We start from the raw sequence: 21,622 nt of genomic DNA, 5'->3' as shown, positions 1-21,622 counted from the left end.
CCTCCGGGAGAATGATATCTAAAATTTAGAGTTTATAAATTGTAAAAAACGCATACATATGAAATCTGTGTTGATTATTGAAAAAACACTGTGTGAAAAAACAAAGTGACTAATACACATGAAATTTCGCATAGACTTAATTTTGCGTGTATCTGAAGCTTATCACTGACACAATTTCTTGTTTGCTTACCGAGAGGATGAAAATTTTATTTTTGTATTACTGTCTGCCTGCCCGCAAGGCATATGAAGAATAGAATGGGCTATAGATTTAAAACTTACACTGCAACCTCGGCGAAGTGTATTATGTGACACATGGTGTAGCGTATTACTACCTTGTTTGTATATAGAGAAGACACAGTTCGATAATTGTTTCAATATGAAATTCTCAAAATCAAAATTACCCAGGGTTATGCAAACATGGCAACTTTGACGATACAGAAATTATGAGTATAATGCTAACTTTATTTTTTTAAGTTAAAGTATTTTGTGAAAATGCTGAAATTATTAATTTAACTTAAGCTTTACACAAAACGTCATCCCACTTTTCAAAATTCGAAAAAACGGGTAAAACATGTGTCTTACGTAGTACTTAATAAAAAGATAGTTGTCCCTGTCTACTGGAATAGTTTTTTAATCAAAGGCTATCGTGTTGTCCTTTACACTCTCGTAAATCCCGATGTAATATAATGTTGATACAATCCAATATAGAACTTTCAGTTCAGTAGCTAAATCGATATTATTCTTCTTTAAAGAATGTGCAAGTGTTACAAACTCACATATATGGATAAGATTTCTTTAACCTCTTGGCCCCCGATAAAACATGTTAAAAATGACGCATAATAATTATGACTGTTAAATTCCGTGTATACTACATTTTCAGATTTTTATAACAGTTTGTTCAGTGAAGACAAAATAAATCTGGCACCTAAAATATGATGGTACCTTGTGATTACCATGTACACAAGTATCCACGAGGGAATAAACCCACAAACCTTACCTAAACAAAATTAACACAGATGGAAAGTAACAAAGTAATATGGATTAATTATCAGTAACAATGGACTTCCCAGGTTATTTTATCTCCGAATGTCTCGCCTGGTCATTTAAAAATTTCAAAAATTTGACTATACATTAATAAAACATTTTTATCCTGTCTATTCATATAGTTATATCTATAAGGCGAATTATATTCCTATCTACTAATGTTATAATGTATAATCGAAACCAGAATGCTATAATTATTTGGATTTTATCCTTACTACATAAAAAAGAGTGACACCTTACGGGTATGACATATCTGCATTAAGAGTATGACCTACTTAAAGTGTATACAATTTAGGAATAAACATTATGACATATAATACATCTGGTTTTATGCATTTTAAGTACCGACCATCTACGTGCAAATCTGTCAATCTTTGTTATGATTTTCAAATTTGCCACCGAATATAGACAGCTATGATGTTGAAACTTTTATGGTTTATTTTCGTTCCAGCTTCTGACTGTGTGATTATAAACGATAAATTTAAATTTAGCTTTGTAATGTTCCAGCCTGTAGCTTGTTTCATTTAGCAAACAGTTTTCATTTGTAAGTTTATAGGTTAGGTTTCAATAACTGTAGTCCGCCATTTACTTCTCCCGCTTCGGTGAGTAGTGGGAAGTGGCTAGAAGTATGGTGGGGTAATGGAAACTCCTTGATGGAATTCATTGAGTGTCACACTGGTACTAGTAGTACCATTGTTAAAGATAACCATAACAAATGCTCACATGATCTGAGCTTGAATTTGGGTGTCTAGAGGGATGTCTTACTTTATTTGCCAGAAGTGCAGGAGGCGCTATTGAAGCTCGCACTGATGGCCAGGGGCATTTCTAATTGGTACTTTCCCTACCTCAAATTACGTCTCAGATCGTCAGACTTCTTCAATGTCAGATCACATTGGCCGATGTGCCATCCCATACTTGTAGCAAAAAAGAAAAACATTCCTTGAGATAGTGCCCAAATTCAAGCTCAGATCACGTGAGCGGTGATAAATATCGAATTTAACTTTTTATATTTATAATATGTTCGTATGTATAGAATAATTGTATTGACAATTAACAGTATTTCCCATTTTCAGCAGCCATTACTCAAATACCATACAAACGATTTAATTTTGTTACAATTAATTTGAAACCATAATGTCGTTACGTTATAGACTTTTAAAGATTGTATTATAGTGAAGCTAAATTTTAATACATAAAAGAAATATACACAGTTTAAACTATAGAAAATAATACAACTTTATTTATAATAAGTTTAAGCAGTGTAGTACTTACAATTACGCTTTATAGGGTAAACATGTCTGACAGCATTTAAATATTTCTGATCGATAGTTGATAATTTAAGTAATGGTTGCAATATAATAATATTGCAGTCCGCCAAAAATTAATTTGCACAGTACGGTAAATAGCTATACCACCCCATTTTAACCATAGATGGACCGCCTTTTTCATTAGCCAAAATAAATTTCTTCCATTTAATACACACCACAACTGGCATTTTTGACATTATCTGTCAGTTAAAAGTTTTGTACCTAAATAATATTTTATTATAAACACATATTATAGGTAAATGTTATCATTCATTTGATAAGATATAAAAACAGAGAGAACTAACTGGTAGCTGAATAGTATTGTTTTAAATTAAAAATTTTGTTAGGTTATATAAATTATAATACTACAGTTCTTTGAGAATAAATATTTATAACATTTCTGGCTCCTGTACATTAAATTATATCACAGAAAAAACTATCACTAGGCTAATAATGATGAAAGACTTACCAAAATCTATAAATTGCTTTATTGACAGTGGAGAAGGATTAAACTGAGAGTAAAAATCCACCATTTTATTTAATTTCGCTAATAAACAATTAGAAACCCTCATTTTGATTAATCATATAGTTTCAACTAAATAACAGAATCACACATCCCAAAACACTGAACCAAAAACAGTCACTTACGTCCTCACTAGGGAGCAAAATAATACTACTACATTCAACTAAACATCAAGTTATGTATGTACAGACGACCTTTGAAATGGCACAGTCACTAGAATACTCAACGACATGTAATTTTAGCACAAGCCAACTAATTCAGAAAAGTAAACATATATTATAATAAGTGTTATTTGACAATTGCTTTAATGTTAAAACAAATCGATTAAAGAATAATAATGATAAATTTAAAACCATTATAATTCTAAATTTATTTATCTTTATTGTGTGTAATGTAAAATTAGTGATAAATGTACACGCGGTACATTCAATAGGGTAGGGATGGTGGGACGGAGGGAGGGAGGGAGAGAAGTCATTTCATCAAACCCTGTGTTCAAGGATATGATGTTGATGTGCCCATTACCCCCCATTCCGGCACAGAACCCACATCGCAGGAACCGCTTTGTCCTGGTCACTAGATGAGAATGCTGGAACACTAACCAGGTTCTGGGTAGCCGTTGAAATAGCTGTCACTAACAAGGAGCCTAGGTGAGAGACGCCTCTTTTGGTGAAGTGTACGCTATCCCTTGAGAGGACCATTCTGCCAAAGCAAGTGTTTTTTTTTTTTTTTTTTTTTTTTTTTTTTTCAGGAAGTCAACGTCACAATTTTTTAACATTGAATTTAATTGGACGTTGAAATCGTGTAAAGCTTTATACCCAATGTCATGTCGAATTAGAATGCTGTTCAGAAAGACTTTTTAACTTAGAAAATTGGTTTTGGCAGCTTATAGCAAATCCATTATATTATAAAGAGTCACTCGGTTACCATACCCACCTTTGTTTCCAGAACCTCCCTGGATAGCCAATTCTAAAATTATTATAGACAACATGAATAAGTATTACAGATAGACTTACTGCTACATAACTTAGCAATCTAAAATCAGGGCAACACTCCAGATAAACACATTGAATATCTCAGGCAAGAGTCTCCTATACGTAGCACATTATTAAAGCTTGGAGTACTGAGCGACTGGTGATTCAGAGAAAGTAGGGTGAGATCTCGGAGAGCAGGGAAGAGGAGATCAGATGGGACAGTGGTTCCAAGACAGTAATCTGCCGTCCGTCCAGTTTCAGGCGTAGTCATGGTGGTGACATGTATGAAGCTGACCTGACATGCTGCAGCATCGGAAACGACAGCTCATCGAGGAGAGTGTCAGCGCCGGAGTTTCGTCTCTGTCGTGCACAAGCCTCAATTTGCCTCACCTCGCCATGCGCACACCTGATGTCAGCCGTAGTCACTATAGCAAGATTAGCGTGTTCGCTAGAATTACGACGAATATAAAATTTATCCTCCGATATCCTGCAAAGATAGACGTTGTACCGTTTTTATAGTACATATATTGAATTTATATGGAGCTAATATTTTATAAATTAAAACAACTTTTCGGAAATACTTGGTTTATTCCGAAATTTAAGTTCACCAAAAAGTTAACAAAGTTTACAAACTTTTGATTCAATTTTCTTCAAAATGTCACTCAATCGAACAAATCTAATTAAGAGTCTGATTAAAAGGTATTAAAATTAAACTAAAAATGTATACTTCTCCAAAAAAAATGGTTTAAATTAACAAAACAAAATAAAAAGTTCTCTTCTCAAAATACTCAAAATTAATATAACACAACACTTGATATTTACTTTATGACCAAAATTTAATTCACAATACTTCAAAAAATTGAATTAAATTTTCAGACTCTGAAAGATGGGAAGCTTTAGAAATTTTTATTACAGTATTATAAAAATAAAAGATATTAACTATACGCTGGTACGGGACTTACTACTTTGAAGATTCGGAGGCAGATCGGAAAATAAAACGCACTAAAAATTTAAATACTTGAAATTGAATTTACACGCGATAAATAATTACTCTAAATCCCAACTATAGGGTTAGAGGAAGAAAACTTCAGCTTCGACCGGTACACCTTCTCCTTGAAACTCCAAGACTCGACTGACTGCTTCTCTCTCTGCAGCGAGCCGGGTCGGAACGTATCACCGTCGCTCGATCAGCTGATTGACCGGTCTAACTGAACAAACAATGTCCACGCACCGCGTCTAGTTAACAAGAACCTACTTCCTACCGCGATTCAGCATAAATGAATTAGAACTATGGTACAACGTGACCAAGAAAGTTATTCGTCTCAGCAAACAGTCTCTCTTCCATGTAATGGACTCGCCATTTTCCCAATCATTTTCAGTTCGAGTCTTTGCGTCCCTGAAGGAATGTTACAAAAAGATGGCAAATCTCAGAAAACATGATATCCATTCAAATCATTCATCGTCAATAATAAAAATTTAATATAGTTTGTTTGTTAGTTCTTTATCAATCACTAGGGGTGTGTCAAACTATTGCAGTAGCGGAACTACTGCAAAGCGTTCGCGACAGGATACGGTCCTGCTAACAGAACCATTGCAGTTGATGTCAATTTGCAAATTACAACTCGGCGTTACGTCGGATTATAACCTTTTGAATTTCGTGGAGTCTGTATCGAACTCCCTAACTTATAAAGCCTGAGTGCCGCAGAGCCCATTCGGGCCTCATATAAATTCTACGAAATACGCCAGAAATAATTTACGAGTTCCTCATCACTAATATATGTTATGACGTCATTATATTTTTCTGACCTGAAATTTTCCAAACTTGCCTCGTGCTGTACATAAAAAACTAAACATGCTGGACGAGAGTTATTTTCAAATTAATTGAGCATATTTGCACAGTCCTCTCTTTTTCTGACAACTTTTGATCGTTTCCTGGAAGTCAAACGAAACAGTACTTTTGTCTGGCTGGGCCCAAATACAGACTCCACTTGATGCGCCAAAATCTATGAAGTTACGGTTATGCACGTGGACGATTATAGTACTCCTTTTTAGCGCGACATACAGCTGGAATAAGTCATACGACCTGTCTATCTTGGTGTTGTGCACTGATATTTGAGGACAAGGCCCGCTTCTTACGGGTGGCGTGAAATGGACACCATGTTACCGTGCTTTAGAATTCTTCGTTGAGAAAAAAATTGAAGTTATTTGTTTAATTTGTATCATAAAACTTTTAGTTTGTACTAACTTTTTAATCAATGAGCTAGTCTATTAAATTTCAAATAGGCCTACTACGCCATATTACCCAAATCTTCGGATAAGGCTTGCTTATAAACATCTAAAATTGTTTTTGTGATTAACTAATCTTCTTTATTTCTTTAAATATTGCGTATAAGAGATTTGAATGAAATTCAGCACAATGTTTTCATCAGAATAATATATATCTACAAATAACGTAAATAATTGTTTACATAACTATTGTCAGTAATCTTTCCGAGATTAATTAACTTGTGTAAAATCCCAAATTTCATAAAATGTAATGGCTATAAAAACTTGGCACCACCACAACTTATCAATGTGGCAAATAAAACATTGCATTACTTGTAATTTGCTTTACTATTTACAAATTTACTTTATAATACATTGGAAATAGATGTTTCGCATGAAAGGGCTAGTTTATAATTCGAAGAATGTTAATTTTACTTAAGGACAAGGCGTGCAAGGAGTTACTCGGCAGTAAGACCTTCAGCTACTAAGACCTTCGGCCTACAAGAGAAGAAATTACTACGCGTGCAAATTAGGTTATTATTCCACTAATAATTTAGTTTCAAGAAAATTGGAAGCTCTCTGAATAACGGTGTGCACGCGTTGATGCGCAGATCTGCTTTCTGGCATCTGCACGTCTTCCCTGTTGTGCACGATAATTCTTCAGTCGTTTTTAATGACAAGTGTTGTTAAGTGTAAACATGAAAGAACAGTAATCTGTTGAGTGTGTGCGCGCTTAATATAAAATATTGTTTGTTGTACACTAATTTATCTGAGTCTTGTGCTTGTTAATCTTTTGCTTTGTGTAAATAAAGCTATTTACGATCTTAAAAAAAACTCATAATGTTTTTCAAGTCCTCTAGAAGTCAAAATAGGAAGCGGAAAGGTAAATTCTTGAAAGAAGAGGAAGCCAGTGCTAAATTATTAATGAAGTATTAATGGGCACCACAAACCCCGGGATCTAGTACAGACATTGCAGCTACGACAGACGTACCTGTACTGATGAACAAGAAAAATGTTAAAACAGAAACAGACAAGAACTAAGACCACCAGATTCTGAAGATAGTGGAACATTACCATGAGATGCAAATGTCCAAGGTAAAGATTTTATAACTGTAAATGTAAATCGTTTATTGGATGAGCAAGGACATAGAGGTACCAGTTCGTCGAACGCCACAATTCCGTTCCTATTAAAAGACTACACATGGCCTACACATCTTAATCCAAATTACCGTGACTGTATTAAAGCTCAGGGGCTACATTCGCCGTAGTTAGAAAGATATCTCTAGGATGGGACAAAGAGATCATTTTATAATCTGTTTTACTATCGAATGATGAAAAATTAAGAAGACGTCGGCTAGTGTATTTTTAACAAAACAATGTAATAATAATGCCTTCACCTATATTGCACTACTTTTTGTAATCTGGATATCTCTGACGCCGAAACGATGCGGAAGGTCCGTTTTAGCTTCTTTGATCTTCGTCGCCGACTATTTTTGAAGACGTTGAGGATACCTCTTTTGTGCAAGTAAACCGGATTGTACGAATCCGACAAGCACTCTGGGACCTTCTCGAAGACAACTCGTTTGAAGACGAGGTTGGAAATGAAGCGAATTCCTTGTCCGAAACAATTGTAGATTTTGGTTTCTTTGTGTCAGTGACTGCCTGGTATGATATATCCTATTTCAAATAAACATTGCTAGTAGTAAGATATTGCAACCAAAGACTGTCAACAGTTATTTTGAAGTCAGCTAGGGATTTTTTTAAGATTTCCGAAAATGGATTCCTCAGCTGTTTAATGAAAGCCAAAGATCTGACTGTAAAGTCAGAAGTCGAAGCAAGCTTTAAAACACGACGCATCAAAATAAAAACTGTGCACTTGCTGAACTTTCTTTGGAAATTGGAACTACAAACGCTTACATAAATGAGTTGATTTTTGCAAGGACTCCTGACTATGCCAATGTCGGTAGCGTCGGCAGAACGAAGTTTTTCAAAATTAGAACTAATAAAAACCAATTTAAGGTCTACCCTTTCACAAGAAATACTCAATAATCTTGAAATTTTGTCAGTTGAAAATTATATTTAATTTCATAATCCTTAGATTACAATGGCCTAATGAGCACATTTTTAGCTGTCAAAGCTAAGAAGATTCTTTTTTAAGTGTATATATGTAATGTGACGTAACTTATTCAATGTATTTTTGCAAATGTACTTTAATACGATTTTAATCTAATTTAAACATTTTTGTAGAGTACTAAATGAAACACAAATTTTCTATAATTAGGGAGTGGCTTTTAATTGTTGTACCTGTTGAGGAAATAAATAATGCACCCAGAATCTGTAAGAAGTTTGCTATTTACAGTATATATTTACAAATTTACAATATCAATACATCACACCTATTAACAACTTTCATTTTAAGGAGCGCCAAAGTTCATCTTTGAACATACAGCAGTTCGCTCTCAGGCCGGCCCTGTGTAAACACAGCCTCCATTTATTTACTGGAGTGGAGAACCTATTTTCTTTTTGTTATAAACGTGTTTGAGAATATCATAGAAGTCTCTCGAGATAAAATTAGACACACATTTTAATCTAGCATTATTCTTTAGCACATAATTGGTTGATATAACTTGCTTGTTAATCTTGGGAATTTCATTAGAAGAACTCAATTCGTGAGTATTCCTGGAGCAGACCTTCACTGACTGGCTGAGCGTTAACGAAGGGGAAATCTGCTCTGGGCTGGAAATCTTTTTCTTTTGTCTGTCTTTATACATGATGATGAAATAATATGTCAAAACTGATTGAGTTTAAATTTAACATAGCCTCATCTTTTAAAGGCAACATCATGTTTGGTGATGGTGCACGTCCCTTCAAGGGATTTGGCTAAGCATCAGTGAAGCCTAACATTCTGCAGGATATCTCGAGAATGGATTGAGCTATTTATATATGTTTCTGTATGGACAAGATGAATTTGAATTATGGTGCATGAGATTTGGATGAGCGTTAGTGAAGCCTAACATTCTGGAGGATATCTCGAGAACGGGTTGACATAGACTTGAAATTTTGTTATCACTTAGGTGGGTTGGCAGATTTCCTCTTATCTTTTTGTCTGCCTGTTTTGTGAGAGCTATCTGAAGAACGAATTAAGCTATACATTTGAAATTTTGTATGAAACTATTTTTACATAGACAACGTGGAATTTGTGCACGTCCCTTTATAGGACTTGGCTGAGCATCAGCAAAGCCTTTCACTCATGGAACTAGTAAAAGATCTCTTCTATCTGTCCCCTGGGCATCTTGAGAACGAACGAGTTATAGATTTGAAATGTTTCATGGAACTTCTGTGAGGCTTTATACCTGACTTGTGGTGTGGTATGATTCCTATCTTGTATAAGATTAGGGAAAGTAAATATGTTTGATAGTTCCCGTTGTCCATCGCTACATAGTGCATCGGTAGCATTTGTTTTACCATAAAATGCTTTCATTATTTCTTAAATAATTTCCTATGACCAATCTCTATTTATACCAGTTGGTAGTTTTGAAAGTTCTTATGTCTTATACAACGTTCCTGTTAATTTCAAAATAAGTCTCTAGTTCCAAAATTATTATTTGTTAAGTATTACTGCCCAATAGTTTGACGAAGTCTATTTTAACTTGTTATGTTGCTTAATGACTAATAAAGACATCTTGAATCTAGTACATAGGGACAAAGATTCATGTACTGTATTAAGTCCTGATGAGTACAATGGTTAAAACGCTGTTTTTTTCCTGTACATTGTCTGGAAATAAAATCTGTTTGCCTATGTGTAGAAGTTGTGATCCTTCCAAACATCCTACATTTTAAATACATAATTTTAAGTAGGGGGGGGTGATCATTCCCCTACTTATAAAATATGAGTCAATGTGTTTGCCCTCAAAACAAATCATCCTGTGTATAATGCATACATTATCAACTCCTTCTCTACCCACTCATGACAAATACTTGTGCAAGAAGTATGTACAGTTGTTAAAAAGTTTGGTCTTTACAGAGAAGATATTTATTATAAAAATTAAACATGTGTATTTAACAAATAACTATTATGGAGTGGTCATAATACTAGAACGGCGTGTGGGATGATGGATTGGGAGGAGCCAAAAAAGTTTTGTAGTTTCTATCTTGGGCCGCCCCTGAACATTTAAAACTTAATGTCTTCCAAATATTTACATATCACGATTGTACAGGGCGGAGCGCGGTAATTTGCTGATTTGGAAATGAAATAAAAAAATTATGAACCTTAGACAAAATTATTTTTTTATTTTAATTATATTGAATAGTAAGGGAATTTTTAAATTACATGGTTTTAAATAATGTATCTGGCAAATGTCGACCTTCGGCATCCACACACTGCTGCATACGTTTTCTGATGTTTTCATTAACTCTAACAAGCGTGTCGACTGGTATTCTGCCAATTTCAGCCTCAATATTGTTCCTTATGTCTTCCAAGGTGTTGGTACGGTTGATATACACCTGCGACTTGAGGTAACGCCAAAGGAAAAAATCGCATGGGGCTAAGTCTGGTGAGCGTGCCGGCCAGTTCACATCACCACTCAAAGAGATAAGCCGTCCAGGAAACATTTGCCTCAAACAATTCATGGTAACCCTCGCTGTGTGTGCAGTGACACCATCCTGTTGGAACCATGTATCCTCTAATTGCATTGCCTCAAGAGGCGGCTGAAAAAATCCTGTATCATAGTCAAGTACCGTTCGGAGTTCACAATTATGGCACGACGGTTATCCTAAAAAAAGTAAGGGCCAATGATGCCTACTCGTGATATGGCGCACCACACAGTGACGCGGTCCGAATGCAGAGGTCTCTGGTAGACTTCTCTGGGGTTTGTTTCACTCCAATAGCGCATGTTTTGCTTGTTGACACACCCACTGAGGTGAAAATGTGCCTCATCACAAAAGAACACAATTGCGTCACACGGTATAGTTGCAAGCATGTCTTCACAAGAAGTACGCAGTGTCAGATAGTCCCGTGCTGACAATTGATGGATCACGCACATTTTTATACGGGTGAAATTTTAGTTCATCATGAAGAATCCGGTGGAGAGAACGTCTTGAAATGCCAAGAGCAAGTGATTGCTTATGAGCAGAGTGTTTTGGAGATTGCAGTACTGCTGCTCTAACTATATCGATGTTTTCCGGTGTTGTAATCCTTCTCTGTGGTCCCCTTCGTACACATGACACATTCCCTGCTGTTCTGAATGCAGTTACCCAATTTACAATTGATTGCCGACCAGGAACAAGTCCGCGTGGGGGAACAGCTAATCGTAAACGAAAAGCACGCTGCACTGCAATGATCGAGTGGGCATTTGAAAAATACGCTTTAACACAAAACGACCTATCCTCTCGTGTCCACTGCATAATGGCAACTGGAACGCGGAGGTATACAAATCTCCCGTCAGCCACTATAAGCCACGCCCACTCTCCCCTCTCTTCGACCAACAGTGGCGCCACAGCCTGCAGTGCAAAAAAGCAAATTACCGCGCTCCACCCTGTATTTCCTTTCAATTCATGTATCATAACAATTTATTAATGATAATGCAATTTGATGATTATGTTAAATTCCATTGTTTTTTTTTATATTCAAAAAGGATTTAGATTATGATATGTGACATTTCAATATGTTTATTATTTTACATTTTGTATGGCATTACTTTTTCTTCATACTTTAAAACGCCTTAAATTTCTCCAACTTATATAGATAAGTTGAGGTTGAGTGGTAGAGAGGGCTAAATAGCCCTAACTCCGCCTCTTAAATAAAGGCATATTTCATTTCATAACACACTGATAATAGTATTTGATGTCTTGAAACTCATTAACTAATATTATGTACCATAGCATTGATTATTATTTTGTATTTAACGTGATACATAATTTTTTTTTAGATTTTTCTTCACCACCTTATCTTGAGTTTTCATTATGTTGGGGTTTATTCTCTTGAAAAATGCACTTGTGCCCTTTTTTTCCATGAAATTTGTTGATCAAGTACATTTTCAATCTGTCTTTCAAATCAGCTTGGGTTTCACTAATTTTGTTTGTCCATGGAGGTGGTGGTGTATTTTACTCACACAAGCTTTGGACCTTTGATACCTTGGTACTTGATACGTGTATCTCCTTACCATGGTTTCCCTGTTTGATGATATATTACCTCTGCATTTAGTTTATATTACACTGCACTCTCCTGATTTCTGGTGATGCAGAATGTTGGGTGGTCCACCGTAGGACTGGACTGATGCACAATCGTAATTTTTGACGATATGGTACATCGGACATGTCTACCTCCTTGTCACACAAGGGAAAATGGATTTTCTTTGTTGTGTACATCAGGAAATTGGTTTGAACTTCCACTAGTAGTATCGAAAAAAATGCTTTTTGATCGTTGTCATAGACATTCTTTATTGCATAATTCGAAATGTGGTGATGAATAGGTAAATGGAAAGACACTAACCCCGAGAATGCTATTTGTTTCATGTTCATAAAATTCATCATTGAAACATACTTAACTGTTTTATTAACCTTAGAAAGTTGTAAGGAAGAGGAAAGTAGTTGAGAGGAAGAGAGAGAATTATTAGTTTTGGAAAATGCCATTTGAAAAATGTTAATGGAATATATTAGTATGGAGATAATGGCTCTCTTAATCCCACACTGGATTGTATCTCGGGCTAGTGGGAGGAAGAGACTGGATAATTTATAAAGCAGTAATCTACTATTATTTATCCTAAAATTAACCAGTATTTCTTCCTCCGTTTTGTCTGCTATTTTATATGTAACCTGGCATACTTATTGTGTTATTTATTGACCAAGTTGACTTCAGAATGTTTTATTTTCATAGTTGTAATAATGAATATGCATACCCATTTAAACCAGTTTTGAATTTCAAACTGCAATTGTTCTGTGGAAACAATCTTCTTTTTGAGTATGGTAGAATTTTCTGATTATTTTTCTATAGCAACTCTTTAAGCTCTATATTCAGGAATTCCTTTCCACCATTTGTGTGCCGAAGGTTCGGATTTTCGTGGCCAACAGCTTTTACTTTTCTTAGTATCCTATTATATCTCAAAATTCTTGCAGGACCTCTCATGAATATTTAGTTTTTAAGGGTTCTGAACACTCATAATTTGAAATACATTAGAAACTTGAATTGAATTTTCTTTGAGAAATCGCTCCATCATCAGTCTATAAACCCCTATTGGATGAATCAGTGCATGGCATGTTTCCTTTTGTAAACCCATTGTTAATTGTTGACCCAATCAAAGAAATTTCACTTCCATATCAATTTAAGATATATCATATCATACCAGTAATATATAGTTCAGCAACAAAAAACGAAGTGTAAATCTAAGCACCCCTTCGTTCTGGACTCTCTCAGCTTGCAGGCCACTGGTCATTTCCTAATGATGCTCACTTAGAACAACATAGCAGTCTCAATAGTAACTAGTAATTGCTGTATACTCAACGTAATAGAGAATAACAATTTGTAAGACCCTATAAAATAAATACTATGTGTGTAGACAAGTATGCTATATGGCAAAGTACAACTCCTATTCTTGGCACCAGCTGAGAGTGTTTTAAGACAATAAGTATCAGACAAATAAAGAGTACAACTCACATTCTTGGCACCAGCTGAGAGTGTTTTAAGACAATAAGTATCAGACAAATAAAGAGTACAACTCACATTCTTGGCACCAGCTGAGAGTGTTTTAAGACAATAAGTATCAGACAAATAAAGAGTACAACTCACATTCTTGGCACCAGCTGAGAGTGTTTTAAGACAATAAGTATCAGACAAATAAAGAGTACAACTCACATTCTTGGCACCAGCTAAGAGTGTTTGTAGACAATAAGTGCCAGACAAATAAAGACTACAACTTACATTCTTAGCTAAGAGTGTTTGAAGAAAAAAAGTGTCAGACAAATAAAGGACAATGTGAACCCAATATGTTCTCTAAAGGAGTCGTTGAGAGTTTTTTTCAGCAAATGAATGGTTTATATTACGCAAAATTAAACACTACGTTTCGAGAACTGGTAAATGCACTCTGTTTCAAGCATTAAATATTCACGAATAAAAATCAACAAAACAAGAGATAAACACATCATTATAATTGATAACAGAGATGTTGTATGACAAAAAATATACCTGTGCTGAGTCTTGGATGTGATTGATTACTTTTGACATATAACGTTTATGGTCTAAACTATGATTTTGGTTGGCCATGACACATTTCAACAAAATTTGTTGCTTTTCGTAGATGCTAAACTTGGTGTGACACCAAAGTGCATACAGAGGATGTCTCAATTTTGTTTGGTTCTTGGTTGTTTTTAAGGATCATCAGAACTTTCTGAGATAGTTTTTTGTTGTAATCACCTTCACTAGTTGAAAGATTATGACCACCAGACCTGCAAGAGCTGTGCAGGATCCACCCATCCACAGGAGGGTGTTGAGACGATTGAAATGGCCAGTACTGTGGTATCAGCAACCTTCCTATCAGTACTTTCCCTTTCCTACTGTCATCTCCTTTCCCTATTTCTTCCAGTTTATTTTACTGGTAACGTAAAAAAAGAATCGTGCCAAAATTACAATTCAGTTTTTATTTCTTATACACGAGGACTTGATTTCTTTATATTTTCTATAAAATTACCATTTTTTGTTGCGTTTAATTTACTATCATATTTGTTTTCTTAATATCTGTATTGCAGTCTCTTTTCATTTAATGATTTTGCTGAATTATAATGTGACTGTTTCTGCAAAAAACTAAAAAGGGAAAGTAAGTTGTTTAAGGAAATAAATAAGACCATATCCATAGTGTATTTGTGACTGTGGTTTATATTGATGAAACAAATATGATATGAGTCAGAAATTATATTACGTAATTGAAATTTAAGGCACACAAAAATACAGGTATCAAAGAAAAATAGACTCTACTTTTAAAACATTCATAATTATGTAAAAACATGGGTCACAATAACAAAAAATGTACAACCCAAAACTGCTTATAAAATTCTTTTAGTCGATTATTCGTCATCATGAATAATGATTTAATTTATCTATTACACTTTATGAGTATTTTACCAATCTTATAATATGAGTATTTTACTAACCTTATAATAAAGAAGGTACAAAGAGTTGTACAAAATGTCTGTGTCTGTACACATAAAACTGTGTTAATTATAAAAATAAATATATTGATTGCCATATTACATGACATGAAAAATTATGATATGATCTCAATAAATGAAATATCTTATACCTAGAAAAAAGTAAATACTAAAATTCACACACACACACATATGCACGCACACACTCATACATTCAATGAAAACTATATCCATTACGTTACATAGTGAATACAAAAATATAAATAACCAGTGCCACTTGAAAATAAATCAACAGCTGAACTATAATAAATGGTCCAAATAAAATCTTGAATAAATAAACGTAATTCCAACAATATAAAACACAGAGACCATATATGATTAAGCTCTAACATAACAACATTGTATAATGCATAAACTACACATATAATACTGCCATTTACAATGCAGAACTCGTGAATTACCTTCGAATATACACACATCCAGTGATATAGTGCAGCTTTAAATATTCATTTGTAGGTGATGTCTAGTTAACTATAATAGGAAGATTGCACTTTGGAAGTTATGTCTTCCAACAGCATTAAGGGTAATAAATAAACTTTCTCTTCTATACATGTTTTACACGTTCATACACAGAATCTGCAAAGCCATTCCATATTCAGACAAATGTATTGCTTTTTGACAAAACATAATATATCTGCACAATGTATGCTATCTGCAGGTATATTTTTAGTTTGAGTTCCAATAATCAGCATGGAAAACCCTTATTATTAAATGTTAGCCAACCGAGAAATGTTATTCCGAATTTAAAGGGGCAAGCACAATAGTCAATACCTATTGTTATTGTTAGATCCAATCCATGGGTGTTGTTGTTAGTAAAATGCACTACCCAGTTTTTTTTTACAAAAAATTGTAATCATTTTGAAAGTACAAGTAGCTTTTTTATTCAAAAATTTTTTTTAATTACATAAAAACAAGTTATTTCCCAAATTTAAGGGTTTAATTTCAACATGAAATGCTATAACAACTGCATTAATGTTAGAATTTAAAAATTGGTACACAGGAACAGATGTGAAAGTCAAAGACCAACTTCAAGCATTGCCACATATATAAAAAATAAGAGTCCACTATACATCCGTCTCATTTGAATTTTATAGTTTGAATATATGTGAGTATAAAATCAGTTAACAAGTATTTTTTTCATCCAGTCAATACGATTCTACACACCTAATGATTAAACCACCTGCATTCCTTTAGAGTATAAACAGATGTCGGTACCAAAAGGATTGCTATCAAGCATAGCTCCTCCATATTCGTATGTACAGTGTTGCCCTGACAAAATTTAAACCGTTTTTGTTTTTATTTTCATGCTTGTTAACTGTCAATGGGAAATATAATTTAAATAATAGAACTGTATAAATGTACCCGGAGTTGGCTAATATTGTTTTACTCTAGGTTTAGTTTCAAAACACAGAATTTGTATAATAAGGAATTAATGGACATAAAGTGGTTTTTGAAGTGACTACTTTTTTCGGTGGGCTATGGATCTATGTTTTGCACGGGGAAAAACTTTCGTTTTGCGTCACACTTGTTTGCTCTGTAGTCGCTAGGAGCAGGACTATTGCAGCCATTCTGATGTCTGAGTGTTTCTCCGTTCAGTGACTATCCAGGTGTGCTAGTGAGAGATTACTGTCGTTCCTTGTTGAAGTGACTACTTCTTTTGGCGGGCTATGGATTGGTTTGAATAAATCTACAACTACTAATTTATTTATTAATGAATCCAATGAAAATTGATTAACGTACTGTATCATTTAAAACTCATTGGATTCTAAATTGAATTTCAGCATGGTTAACATTAATTCCTATTACTATGTTCATTATTAGTTTCGTCCTGACGAGATTTAAAAAAGAATTAAAATAAATTTATCAGATCTTATCTAGTTAAGAAAGCCATAGTGTAATTTAATCCTGGAAGAAAATTAGTCTTACTGCTGATTAAAATTATAACCTTTACTCAATTACATTGGGCCTTACATTGCATTCACTTAAAAAAATAAATTATGTAAAAACAGATTTAAATACAAATTTTGCTGAAGAAACATCAAAACATTGACTTAAAAAAAATTGAATTACATTGGGCCTTTACTGAATTACATTGGACCTTACCTTGCATTCAATTAAAAAAATAAATTAAGTAAAAACAGATTTTAATACAAGTTTTGCTGAAGAAATGTCAAAACCATTAATTGACTTTTTTAAAGTTGAATTAAATGTAACAATGTCAAAACGATAAAAACATGAGTAAGTAAAACTAGATATGGACAACAATAGATGCTTAGTTTGCAAGATATTTAGCAAGATTTTACTCCAGAATTGTTATTTCTGATTTCAGTTACTATAAACACATTATTTCATTTTTAGAATATGACAATGAAAATGAAGTAATTATTTCGGAAATAAGAGATTGTAATGAAAATGATACTAACAAAATTATAGAAACTAATACAAACCATAATAAAGAAAATGTAAAAAATATTACAAAAATATGAATAAAATTAATAGAAAATATAAAACTCTTTTATATTAAAGAATTGAGTGTCTCATATTGTTTTAACATATAAAAAATAACCATTTAATAATTGGGAAACATACTTTATCAAGATATATATATTCACAGCCCGTTGTAGGAAGTAGTCACTTCTGTCGGTCAGTCCCAGCGACTGCCTTTCCAATTTTTTTTATCTTTAACTGACAGTAGGAATTGAGGATTGGTCTGTCACTGTGGTGAGGTTTATTAATTCAGTAACTTTGATTCTATTACATGCCTTCCCACATTCTAAATACTTATCAAATCGAAATGATTCTGTCATGTCTTCCCACATTCTACTTACTTATCAAAATAATCAGATCAGTTCAGTAACCTTAAATACCTAACAACTCTTTTTTACAATAATTAACTTAAATAAATGAAAACTTCTAGCTCAATAAATAAAAATAAATACTAGTCTAAGCAATGCTGGACACTTGCTAGTTGTGGTCATGAAAACATGTGATTACAGTGTGTATTCTTGTCAAAGTATTGCTTGTAAGCACATTATGCTTCACTGTAGAAACGTAAAAAATTTTCAATTCTAATTTGGTACATAACTTTTTCTTATAGAGGAATATAACCATATAGAAACCATTATTTTCATGGCCACAACTCTTTTACGTTCATAAAACATATCTCAAAATCCCTTACAAACATTTTTATGGTGTATTCTACAGTAAATGCTATTATGACTTTTTTTACCCATGAACCCCTCTTTTAACCTTGGGTTTACTAAGGTTTCTGGGGACAAGAAACCAAGAGAAAGTAAAGAAACATTAAGAGCCTTGTTGCAGAAACATGAAACGTGAAAGAGAACCAACGAAAAAGTGGATTTCAACCTACAGGTAAGTTGCTAGAGAAACACTAACACCACAGCAGGATAACTAACCACAAGTTGTCTACATGGGGACCCTATCAGGCATTCCTTGTACAAGTACGTTCAAGAAACAGTATCTTAGAAAAGATTTAACTTGATATAAAAAAATGTAGATTTTAATACAGTTTATAGTAAAATATCAAATTTGCTTTTTAATGGACTCAGATTTCCCTACAACCCTTAGATCAGATAGTAGTTTTTCAAAAGATATAAATGGAAAGATACTGAATTATATATACCAAAATTGTGGTGTTAACTGCAATAATTTGCCGCAAAACTTTAAAGAACTGAAACTCGGGGAGTGAACATTTGTAAACTTATGTGCATAGAGCCAATTTTCTTATCTAAAGAATACTCTGCGATTTCAGGACTACCTGAGCTTGGTAATATTCTTCAAATGTGATTTCTGTTAAATAAACTTAAGCATGTTAGTTAAATTTCAACCAAAAATAAAAATATATTTACTTTCATGAGTACCCCGCACTTTTTCAACTCATAAATTCAAGAAAAACTTAAAACCAGCAAGATAGTTTGATTATTTAAAACGTCTTGCAGATTAGAAAATAATTAGAAGAGAGATTAATATTGAACTCATATTCTAGTCACAAACATACTCGTACTTTTTTGCTATTCTACTTGTAGATAATTAATTAGAAGTTGCACGTGGGCAAACACAGAACAATTGTGAAACAGAAAATTAATTACGTTAGAACTTTAATTTTTGGTAAAAAAAAATATATATAAAGAAATATAATATTTTAGTATTACGAACGTACGTTTTGTAAATGTACCACATGAGAACATTTTGGTCATTAATGCCTCGACCGTGGTTAGAAATTCATGTTCAGCAGAACATTTCCCCTGTAATTGCTATATAAATAGTTTTTTCTACTTAATTTTACATACTTTACAAAGTGAACTGCTACTTTAAGCAAACAAATATAACTTCAATAAACAGATATTATTTTGGCAAGCACAACATGTTTTTACACCTGTTGAGTTGTAATCAGTCCTGAAAATATATTAAAAACAATTATGGCATCGCGTCTAAGCCAAGAGTCTTGTATGGGTTTACTCCTTATTAAACAGCAAGCCAAATCATGGGCTACTAGAGTGAGCTTTGCGTACACTTTACAATGAGTTTTAAATGGCTTTCATGCTATTAAATTTATATTTTTGAAATAGCAATAACATTCTAAAGCACTGCTCACAAAAATAATTTAGTTTTGTAGAGTAAAATAACAATTAACAAAACGAGTTGTTTCAACAAACCCACCAATTTTGCAAACCAGAAAAAGCTGCCACGATTTCTACCACTTGTCAAAATATTCATGAATAAGATCTTATCTTGCTGGTATATAAAGTTTAAGCCAAAAAAATTCAGATCAAACATATAAACAAGCACTTGATGATAATGCGGCTCTGTGGATAATGCATCATAGTGCGAGTACTGGATGAACCTGCAACCTTGTAAGAAATAGATTTAACCTGCCCTTTTTTTAGGGATTTTAAGTTTTCATGGCCTTACCTCTCCTCTGTAACATCCAGGAGCCATCTTCATCTGGAAGATCTCTTCTTATCTAACTATAATATTTTATGTAAAATTAGGCTTCACAGAATCCAAACATTACTATTTCATTGTTAAGCCCACAGGTGACCGTGGTCTAGAGATTGATGATTGTTTCTTTGGAATCAAAAACGTAACTCACAAATAAAAACTACTCTTGGATTCTGCAATAAAAGTAAGCACTTCAATTTGGCTCAACTATTGTTAAACTTCAAATATCTCTTTTGTAAAACGTAATACAAATTGGAAGAATTGATTGTACATTTTAAGTAACTATGAATACAACAGACAACTTTTCCTTGAGTAACTCTACAAGTGAGATCTAAGTGTCTAACTGTTTGATAAGAAGATATGTTTAAACCTAAAAAAGAGGTTAAATGAACATTTCTTGAGACTGCTTAAAGTTGAACCTTAAAAAGTTTGATTTAAAAAAATCCTTACATCTTGGATTTGGTCTAGTACTATACAACATCACAACACTACAATTATCTGGACTAGAGACTTGAAAATTTGTTATAGAAAAATAGAAAATAAATTATGTATCACAATAAATATACAACTACTATACGGCTTTTCCATTGCTTATCCTCCCCCAGCATTTGTATATAGTATTCATTATTCTTTCACTGTGTTGTCATTTTGGCACGTCTCTCTTTTAGTATTACAGTACAGCCTATGTAATTTAAAAAGGGCAAAATAATACTGAGTTAATTTAAAATTACATTATAACTGTAGTGAATATAAAAGAAATAAATAAAATGGTGATATTAAAAATTCTAAAATACTATGCAAATGACTTCACAGATCGATATATTTCTAGCTCGTACCAATAAAACTGTTGTGTGAACAACGTGATTCACTTATGGGGGAGGTCAATGGAAAAGAACCAAATTATGTTATAAATACCAGACAGATATAGTATATAGCAGCAATGAGCTCAAATAATCAGAGTCTCACGATGATATGAGGTCAAAATTAAAAATAATTTATAGACAATTACAGTCTAAACTACTGTGCTAAGGGAGGGGGAGTGTGAGAGGGGGAAATTCGGGCTAAGGAGGGACCGGGTGTTATTGCATGAAGTAATCCGGATGGTCGCTCTCTTTTTCAAACCGCTTGGCCTCTTCTTGCATACTCTCTTTTATTTTCAGGATCGCCGCCGATTCGGTTTGGTCCTGCAACCAAATAAACTGTGTTTGTTTCTCAATTCACCCTACTTCTGATGGCTCCAGTCATGTCACTCTCGCGAGAAGAGTGTTTCTTATGTTTCTCTGTCAACGATCCAGATCTTCTTGAAAGATTATTTAGTTTAAAGATTAAATATGAATAAAAAGAACTGAGCA

The 21,622-nt window shown here is 33.6% G+C and overlaps 2 protein-coding genes across 5 annotated transcripts in view; both read right to left on the bottom strand.

Moving 5' to 3' along the window:
• Positions 1-3,059, bottom strand: part of LOC124368812 (pyruvate dehydrogenase (acetyl-transferring) kinase, mitochondrial) — a 76,839-nt gene extending 73,780 nt beyond the window's left edge. Inside the window, exon 1 of the mRNA XM_046826214.1 lies at positions 2,821-3,059. Coding sequence (XP_046682170.1) covers positions 2,821-2,923 — 103 coding nt within the window. The 5' untranslated portion in view covers positions 2,924-3,059. The remainder of the gene's footprint in view (positions 1-2,820) is intronic.
• An 11,890-nt stretch (positions 3,060-14,949) lies between these two features.
• Positions 14,950-21,622, bottom strand: part of LOC124368811 (single-stranded DNA-binding protein 3-like) — a 99,684-nt gene continuing 93,011 nt past the window's right edge. For all 4 annotated transcript variants that reach the window (XM_046826209.1, XM_046826212.1, XM_046826210.1 and 1 more), the window contains one exon: positions 14,950-21,454. In XM_046826209.1, the coding sequence (XP_046682165.1) occupies positions 21,350-21,454 (105 nt within the window). In that variant the 3' untranslated portion in view covers positions 14,950-21,349. The remainder of the gene's footprint in view (positions 21,455-21,622) is intronic.

Source organism: Homalodisca vitripennis, chromosome X (assembly GCF_021130785.1).
Source record: "Homalodisca vitripennis isolate AUS2020 chromosome X, UT_GWSS_2.1, whole genome shotgun sequence".
NCBI classification, from domain to species: domain Eukaryota; kingdom Metazoa; phylum Arthropoda; class Insecta; order Hemiptera; family Cicadellidae; genus Homalodisca; species Homalodisca vitripennis.
This window is presented reverse-complemented; position numbering and strand designations above follow the sequence as displayed.